At 31.2% G+C, this 9,394-nt stretch overlaps 1 protein-coding gene across 1 annotated transcript; it reads left to right on the top strand.

The window, feature by feature from the left end:
* LOC143081027 (uncharacterized) lies at positions 1–8,585 on the top strand. The gene is made up of 7 exons (XM_076257262.1): positions 1–68; positions 276–397; positions 2,798–2,892; positions 4,447–4,561; positions 5,589–5,600; positions 6,226–6,314; positions 8,146–8,585. Exons 1-7 carry the CDS (start codon positions 1–3, stop codon positions 8,542–8,544), a joined length of 900 nt encoding a protein of 299 aa, XP_076113377.1. The 3' UTR covers positions 8,545–8,585.
* Positions 8,586–9,394: the final 809 nt, after the last annotated feature.

Here is a 9,394-nt window from a genome sequence, read left to right as displayed (position 1 = left end):
ATGAAACCTACTCCTTTAATAATCCTGACAACATTGATGAATGCTGAAAACAAATACAACGATTTCAAGTAGGAAAAGAAAAAAAAAATCAGAACGACAAGTTCCTTAGCAAAGGGTAAAATCAAATATTTTCATTGATTTTAGATCCTCCAGAAGGGAAAACAGTTCATTGACTTATATTTCATATATTTTTTTCTTATTATAAATTTCAGTATCGACAAGGATACATGTAGCTAACCATTTCTGTTTCATAAAAAAAAACCATTTATTTACAGGAAAATGTCAGTGTTAACACTGTCCCTCTTATTGGTTGGCATATCATCAACATTAGCATGTGACTGTGTCAAGTACGCTGAATTTAAAACTATCCAACAGCAGTATTGTGAGGCAGATTTTGGTATGCATTCTATGATTAACTATATTTTTCAATACTCATTGTTTAAAGGTATACTTGTTTTGCTTTCTTAACAAATATATTGAGTATTGTAATGCTGAAAATAATTGAAGCAAATTGATATAGCCTTATTTATACAGTTTAGTAAATTCTTATACTTATTTTTTTTATATGTTGAAATGATACAATGGATTCAACTGTGAGAGATAAATTTATTTTAGATCGCGATGAGCGTGTTGGGATCGTGGTCTAGTGGGACTGGGGCTTAAGTAGATATCCCCAAAGCAAACTTTATGTATTTTGAGCTTCAAAATAATGATCTTAACTATTTCATTGCTGTCATTTCCTTAAAAATACTATTATTTAAACTTTATCAATTAAGACGTATATCGATTTAATGGTTGGGATCGTGTATCGATTATGCATATATATTCCTTTGATTATCATCTGTTAATATTATTTTACTATTTTTCGTAATCATGTTTCTGGTATGATCATTAAGCTATGCTTACCATAATTGGCAGATAAATTTTTAAAAAGTATTTAGACTCTACTGTCTAACAAAGAAAGGCAAACACTTGTGCACATATATATTTTCAGAAGTTTTGAATATTTGATAAAATACAATTTTCATTTACTACAGATGATGTTGCCAATATACACTAACGGACTCTAAAAACTAAACACACGAAATCGTGATTGATCCTCGAATAACTCGTATTCTGGATTTTAACTTGACGGCCCATAGGTGGCCTTTGGGTGTATCTTACTCCTTGATCGGATTGTTGTCTCTTTGACACATTTCCCATTTCCATTCTCAATTTTTCTACAAATACTTCTTTCTATTTAGAAAAAAAAATCGAATAACTGACTAACTTAAGGTGATTGAACGAACGGGATTATAGATTTTTTTCACAACCGAACGAACCCAATTACACTGAATGTTGATAATACAGTGCCACTTTTAGGTGTAATACAACCAAATCATGGTACGATACATCCGGTTGTATACGAAAGTAGGTCGAAAAAAATATTCCCTTGAATTTTACAGTTGTAGGTAATTAATCCTACATTTTATTGCAGTAAAACCATTTCTGTGTCATAAACATATGTCTTGGGTATTTCAAAACACCATTATTTTTTATTTGAGATTTCTATAGAAAATTTTGTAATCTTGAGGTTACATGGTGACTAAACTTGTACACAGATAAAATAAGGGGAGAAATTTGATTGGTTAACTTCCAATGATGGTTATTTTCTTATATGCAATGAAATGTTATGTAGATTTTTTTCTATAGAACTGGACAGGATAAAACTTTACTCATGCCAAGTATTTCTTTATTTGAAACAAAGATAAATTCTGCACAATTTTTTGAAAAGTGCAAATTTAACATAGACTAATAGGGGAAAATCAATGGTGGTATTACACCTAATATTGGAAGCTGTACATGCATCTTTGACCTTGTGAGTAATCTCATGTGTTAAAATTTCTTGCTATTTAAGTGAAATAATTCAAAAAAGGAAACATTCTGAGTGAATTGAGTCTCTAAAACACATTTTATGATAAAATTGTCTTGAAATAGGACTCTACCATAAATATTCAGTTGACAGAACAAGCCATACTAAAAGAGGGGGGGGGGGGGGGCTTTTCTCCTTATTTCTTATATTCTGCTATGATAGAACATTTTCCTAGAAAAAAACTTAAATAAATATATAGTAATAAGTAGATGAAATTATTTTCAATGCCGTAACGACAAATTATTTACTAAAAGAGAAGCCTTTTATGTCCCTCTTTGGAACGCGGCGTAAATTTAATTTTTACGTAAGGACTTATTGAAACCTCCTTGGAGACAGTAAACTTTTATATGGATTGTTCATTCTGCTAAAATGCTTCAATTACTCATTTCTCATAACATTTCTACCATAACTGAATGAAAGTTACCCCATTATTTTTATTTTTTGGCCTGAAAATTAAAAATTTTGAGGAAATGAGAGGTATAAATTGACCAAAAGAGACCTAATAAAGAAAACAAAGAGGTCCATTAGTGGTAGTTATCTTCCAAAAATCATCTTGTGTATCATATTCAACTGTTTGTAGGCAGATAAGATAGATATTTGATCATTTATTTGTCCACACTTTATTCTATCTTGATGCGGCTTGGTTTGTATTTGTCGAAGAAATTTTGCTCGAATCGCTGTAGATGTCGTCTATCATTATACTAGATTTTTGAACTGATTATGACAAAACTTAACAGAAATGCTTGAAATAACAAGTATTACAAAGGAAAAAAGTCACATTCAGTTTATTTAACAAAAATGTCTTCTTTATTTTATGACCGAGATGATTATGCATTATATATCAATTTTCATGTGGATGTAGACCATCATTATTTTTTATTTCAGTAATTGCTGGACAGGTTTTTGGATCTGAAAATGCTGAAGATGATCAAGGAAATGCCAATATAAAACTCAAAATTAGGATCACGAACTGGTACAAGGTATCATCATAAGTTAAGCAGAAAATCTTGTATTGGTTTTTCCAATATAAAACACTTTCCGTTATAAAGCATACCAGATGAAAATTATTTCAGAAAACGTCAAGAAATAATTCCTGTCATTCCGAAACTATATAACTTTTAGAAATCTTTATCCGTTTAATTTCAGTAGTTTAAGAATGCGCAAAAGTATGTTTTACCGTCTCATTATAAAAGTCCCTTCTGCGTTGTGATCCTTTACTTGACCACAATTAAGATTGCATGAAACAGAATTTTAAGCAATACTCCAACGGGTTGTTTTTATAATTAAAGTATTCTTTATTATTTGTTCACTTAGTTAATTTTATAGCTGATAAATGTATTGCTGTATTGCGCGATTTTAGAATTAATCTTCAGAAGAAGGGAAAAACACATGCAGCAAACTGACAAATAAATTAATATGTACACCAATAAAAACTGCCAGTTAATCACTGAGAAGGCAATATAAGGTCGTCATAACCTGTTATCGACTCATGAAATAAAATTGTTCCGCTAGAAAGAAGACATCTAGGAAGAAAGAAATGCTTAACAATTTTTAAATACAATTAGCTGGTTGAAAATATGCAACACCTACAGCAACAGCAACACCAACAATAACTAACAATATCAATATCTTGTAACATCTGTATTTTCAAGACGAGAACACCATCTTTTGTCCTCTGAGTTTGAACAGCTCTCATTACGCCATATACCTCGTTTTGCCTTTGCAAAGTTGGCAAGGGTATAACTGAACAATATAAACACACAAACAAATTATTGGTTCGTTGGAATTCTCTTATATAGTCAATCAATTCAACCTCATTGACTTTCCCTCTGGTATCTTTCGCACCTCATTGTCCTCTTGAGTATTTATGTCACTAATTCAGTCATGAAAAGACAAATGTACGGTTTCGTATATAACCATAATAAGATTACATAGTATGATTGTCAATGAGACAATATGTACCTTCTTTTCATTCTGATTTTATCAGTATAATTCTAAATGACAAATATGACTGAATCAATATATGTGGTAAAGATGGTCTTGACATCACAAAATTGTACCCTCCCTTAAAATAAGTACTTTAATATATCATTGAGATTGTGCAGCCTATAAAAAAGTTGTATGAATAAAGGATGACTATTTTTCTCAATTCTGAACTGCAGTCGTGACCATCGATCCATTGATAGGCATTTATATACTCACAAGGTACGGTCTCGTCTATAAACATAAAAAGATAACTTGGTATGATTGTCAATGAGACAATTATGAACCTTCTTTTTATTCTAATTTAGTTAAATTTTATTATAATTCTAAATGACAAATATGACCGTATCTAGGAATTTCGTAAAGACGGTATTGACATCAACAAAGTATACCCTCCCTTTAAAAAAGTACTCTAATATAACATTGAGATTGTGCAGCAAATACAAAAAGTTTTAAATAGTCATTATGCATAAATGATGACTGTTTGTCTCCATTCTTAACTACAGTCATGACCCATCGATTCATGTATAGGATGTATCTGTCTTTTATAGGGTAAACCAGACAACGAACATGTGTTTGATTTATATCGTACCCATGATCTATATACATATGGAACCCGCGACAAGTGCGGATTACCACTTGTAAAAAGTTCGTACGTCCTTGGTGGTAAGTGTTTATAAAAGTATGTACCACGAAAAAAAAGTAAAATCACAAAAATACTGAGCGCCGAGGAAAATTCAAAACGAAAAGTCCCTAATCAAATGGTAAAATCAAATAATTAATGTAGAAAAAGAAGATGTGGTATGATTGCTAATGAGACAACTATCCACAAAACACCAAAATGACACAGACATTAACAACTATAGGTCACCGTTCGGCTTTCAACAATGAGCAAAGCCCATACCGCATAGTCAGCTATAACAGGCCCCGATAAGAAAATGTAAAACAATTCAAACGAGAAAACTAACGGCCTTATTTATGTAAAAAAATGAAAACACATCAAACGGATGGACAACAAATTTCATATTCCTAACTTGGTACAGGCATTTTCAAATGTAGAAATTGGTGAATTGAACCTCGTTTTATAACGCCAAAAAAGATACCGTGTACGCCAGTTGCATCAAATGCCATTATATTGACAATGATTCGTGAACAAAACTAAGACACAATAAACTCATCATAGATACCAAAATTGAAATTTTGTATTTGCACCAGACGTGCGTTTCGTCTACGAAAGACTCGTCAGTGACACTCAACTAAAAAAATAAATAAAGGTCTGATAAAATACGCACTTAAAGATCTCCAAATATCTCCAAATACAATTAAGGTAACTTATTCCTGAGGTAAAGCAAGCTGAAGCTAAAAAGTCCACGTGTTGTGTCATATTGTTTGTGAGTCGTTTTTTTCTTATTTCGGTGTTAGTCCTGTATACTGTATATATACTAATATTTGTTGTAATAACACTTATCGTGTTTAATTTCTTCGTATTGTCAGTAGACAAACAGTTATTTTGATACTTGACTATAAATACAAAAAGGGCAATTTTGTTTAATAACACAGAATTTTTCTTTCCAATTCGGTGACTATTTTCACAGTTATAAGAATTTCAATGCATTGTTGACTATTAAACGGATAATTCAAACAAAATCTAAAGTTGTTTTTTCAAAACATTTAATGCCATGATACATTTTAGGTAAACGGAAAGGTGAGTACATTTTAAATCATTTACACGATTCTGAAATAAATAATAAAGTTGACCAAACATCAAAAGAGACATAGGATTAAAAAAATCAATAGATTAAACATTAAGCTCAAAAGGAATACAAGAAATTGTTACCAAAGGGACAATAAAAATAGAAAAAATAAGATGTAAAAAATTGTAAAATGTATAATAGAAATTTAAAAAGTTTCTAAGACAGTCAATTGACAGTGCTACATGTATGTAGTAAGGATAGATAGGAAAATTGATACTGGGGGTTATATATTATAACTGTTTGGCGTGTAGTAAAACTGACTGCATGGACAGTTGTCATTATTGTTTGTTTGCTTAATCGTGTTTTCCTTCTATTTCCAAATACTTTGAACCTCGACTTCTTAAAACCGATTTTCCCCACTTTTCATAACTCCAATCGTTAAATGAGTGATATTGAATAATGGGACCGTAAACGACTGTATTGACAGAGACTTGTCATAATGTTTGACCAAAGTTTAGAAGATAGTTGATGAAGTGGTGATTGTTCTAAATCTAGGAGAGTTTTTAAGATTCTTTTTTAAAGTGCTTATAGAACCATTATGAATATGGTTATTTTTTTTATTTTTTTTTATAATAGGTGGTAAACTATGGATCAGTGAGTGTGATTTGAATTACCCAGGTAATGACCTTCCTTGTGAGGATTACAAAAGAGGATGCGAATGTACTGTAAGTCTGACTGTCAGTTGATATACTTTCACTGTACTTATAATCTTAGATTATACAGTAAGAGTAAGTACAGCGACGTTTAAAACTAGGCTCTGCTCGCTTAAATAGATACGTTATTACATGTACAAAGAAAGTCATGTATAGACCATAAAAATATGAATGCATTTCATACAACAGCAAAACTATAAAGTCACAGCACTTTGTTAGAAGCGATATTCGTGGTGTTATTTTAACTAACAACTGTTACAGAACAAAAAGCATAACACGCAATCTTTATGGTATAATATGTTTCTCATATTTACCGAGATATACAGGGGCCGTGTCAACGAAGCTGTCTTAGAACTAGGCTAGGACGTGTGTTATGGTGATCTCAGGACACGTTAAAGTCCAGTTAAAAAAAGTCTCATAAAACAAAGTATGTCCTAAATTTGATCCTTAAGTAAGGATATATAAATAGGTGTCTTAGGATATTCCTTAAAGTAACGATGTCATATGTTGAAATAAAAAAAAGCGTTTTAGCAAAATTCGATTTTGAAAATACTAATACAATATTAAACTATAATAATAGTACTATATTATAATTTCACTAATCAAATGACATATTTATATTTCGGTTTCAGAAAAAAAAATGACTTATTTTTTCAACTAAATGAATGCTGATTCAAATGAAATCAAGTGGACCTCAGGAAAAAACTTTACGTTATATAGATATATTTTTATATCTTCAAATATGTTTAATGATGAGATCATGATAAAATATTTTATATGGTTTCCTATCTTATTAAAATCCCATTTTTCTTTTTGCTCCGTTAGATTTGTTTGTCACGCGTTAGATTTTAATGAGATAATACGATTTCAAACAAACAAAAAAATGATAGTTGAAATCGGTGTCTTTCATAGAGTGAAATATTTCACATGTTTCATCTGAATAGTATATATCTTTGTTTGTATGCTTGGATTTCTGTCTCCACGGCTTGTATATCTCATTTTCCATTTATGTATATGATCTTTAATTACACATAGCATAAACAAAGAAAACTATCTTTATAGTTAGTAAGTTCTCATAAAACTTGTAGTTCTAAACAAAATGGGATCTATGATATTATCATCTTACATAAATAAGAAAATTGGCACTTTGTCACTTGAACGGGAAAACACATCTTTTAAAGCTCTAAATATAAAAAAAGTGTTGTGAACAAGCGACAGAGAAGTTTTTATTTTTTTCTATAAGCTGGACATGTACATGCATATGTAGCAGGACAGGCATTTATTTTAAAGTTCAACATATAATAGAAGGACATCACATACAATAAAATTTATATGGAAAAATCAATCAACCCTTTGATAACAGTATGCAAGAAAACATTTTTTGTTGACAAAAACATGACTTTTAAAAAAATAAAATGAACAAAAAGCAACCAGGGATTATGACAACAAAATATCTAACATGTATGTATGAAAAAGTAACTTAAAAGTGGAAAATGCCAGTGAAAAGACTTTTCTCATTTAAATTTCATATAACACAGTTACGTTTTTGAATACTTATTAAAAGATGTTCGTTTACTTGTCTTTTCTATTGATTCAAAATTTGCCTACACCAAGGATTTGTAAAACTGAAAAACGTCATTGTGCTTGTCCATTGATGAAGGTCGGTTTCTAGATTTCTAATTTTGATGAAAATGAGATTTCGTGTTCCTGTCATTTCAATGACGTTAATCCATGATAGAATGGTTTTCGTATACAAGTATACTATTTGAAATGTCAGATACTGCAAAGAAAACTTAACACTTTATTTTTTTTCTTTTCTAAAATCATTAAATTGAAATTTTAGATAAAAAGATGTAATGGAATTGGTCATTGTCAACCTGTGACAAAAGGATGCACATACAGAGGGTTTGATGATAGATTAAGTGATGCATGTGTACCAGTAGCATATGACAGATGTGAATGGAAAAAATGTAATAAAATGCAGAAACTTCAAAGTGCGACGAACGTGGTACAAGTTCCATCAGGAAATGGCATTTCTGTAGTGTCAGGCCCCAGCGGTTGGCAAGATCCTTATTTCGGTTCGTCCAATAATATTCCAGTTATACAACCAGTATATCCAATCGATAATGGCCAGCCAGATAACAACTACCCGGCGACTCGTGCTTGGCCGGCAACCAGTAGACCTAGGAGGAATACTGCTGTCCCGTGGTGGTTAGAGCCTAGTCATTTTGACGATTATTAACTTTGTTTACTTTTAAAATGTAGATAAGAAAATAAAAAAAAACATCAATACTAGTACTTTATAAATTTACCCCTTAGTAGTAAGCTTCATGATATGCCTTTTATTTATTTTCTTGAATTTGTATGCATCCTTTAGAAGCCGAAGACTTACATTATATTATTTTTATGTCACCCGATCGACAATGTCGGGTGACATATTGCTTTTCCTCTGTTTCTTTTTTCTGTATTATTATTATTATTCTTCCACCTATTTTGTCCGGCAATTTTCTCGGAGCCAATGGAACCAATCTTAATGATAGTTTATTATAATGAGGAACACAAAATTTCGGGTTGCAGTAGGTCTTAAGACCATAAAAAATGGCTGCCGTTACCATGGAAACGGAACAATTGTGAAAAATTCAAATTTTTGGTTTTGATGAATTATTTGGAGTTGCTTTAACTTAGAATCATTATATTTTGATACAATGTAGGTGCCAGGCATATACTGGTTTTGGATGATTTTGGCAATCATTGGACCTATCATGTTGCCATGGAAACTACACCAAAAATTTCCAAAATATCAAAATGCTCCAAATTTAATAAAACTCCACAGTAACGATGAGCAACATTGGTAGATGTGCAATTTGGCGTTGGAATTTCAAAAATGTCTGCCGTTACCATGGAAACAAGTCAAAAATGGTGAAAGTGCTTCAAAAACCTTAAAGTGGCATTTACTTTCTTAAAATGGTAGGTCAAATCCATTGAAACTTTGATGGTATGTTCCCTCCCATGTACCAATGTGGTATCTGCCATTAGAAATTTGGAATGGTATCTGTTACCATAGAAACCAGCCAAAATGTCAAAAATTTCAA

Source organism: Mytilus galloprovincialis, chromosome 6 (assembly GCF_965363235.1).
Source record: "Mytilus galloprovincialis chromosome 6, xbMytGall1.hap1.1, whole genome shotgun sequence".
Classification (NCBI taxonomy): Eukaryota; Metazoa; Mollusca; class Bivalvia; order Mytilida; family Mytilidae; genus Mytilus; species Mytilus galloprovincialis.
This window is presented reverse-complemented; position numbering and strand designations above follow the sequence as displayed.

Coding starts and splice junctions, on each gene's coding strand:
- LOC143081027 (XM_076257262.1), top strand. CDS start 1: ATGAAACCTACTCCTTTAATAATCCTGACAACATTGATGAATGCTGAA. Junction 398..2,797: donor GTATTGTGAGGCAGATTTTG/GTATGCATTCTA, acceptor TTTTTATTTCAG/TAATTGCTGGACAGGTTTTT. Junction 6,315..8,145: donor AAAGAGGATGCGAATGTACT/GTAAGTCTGACT, acceptor TTGAAATTTTAG/ATAAAAAGATGTAATGGAAT.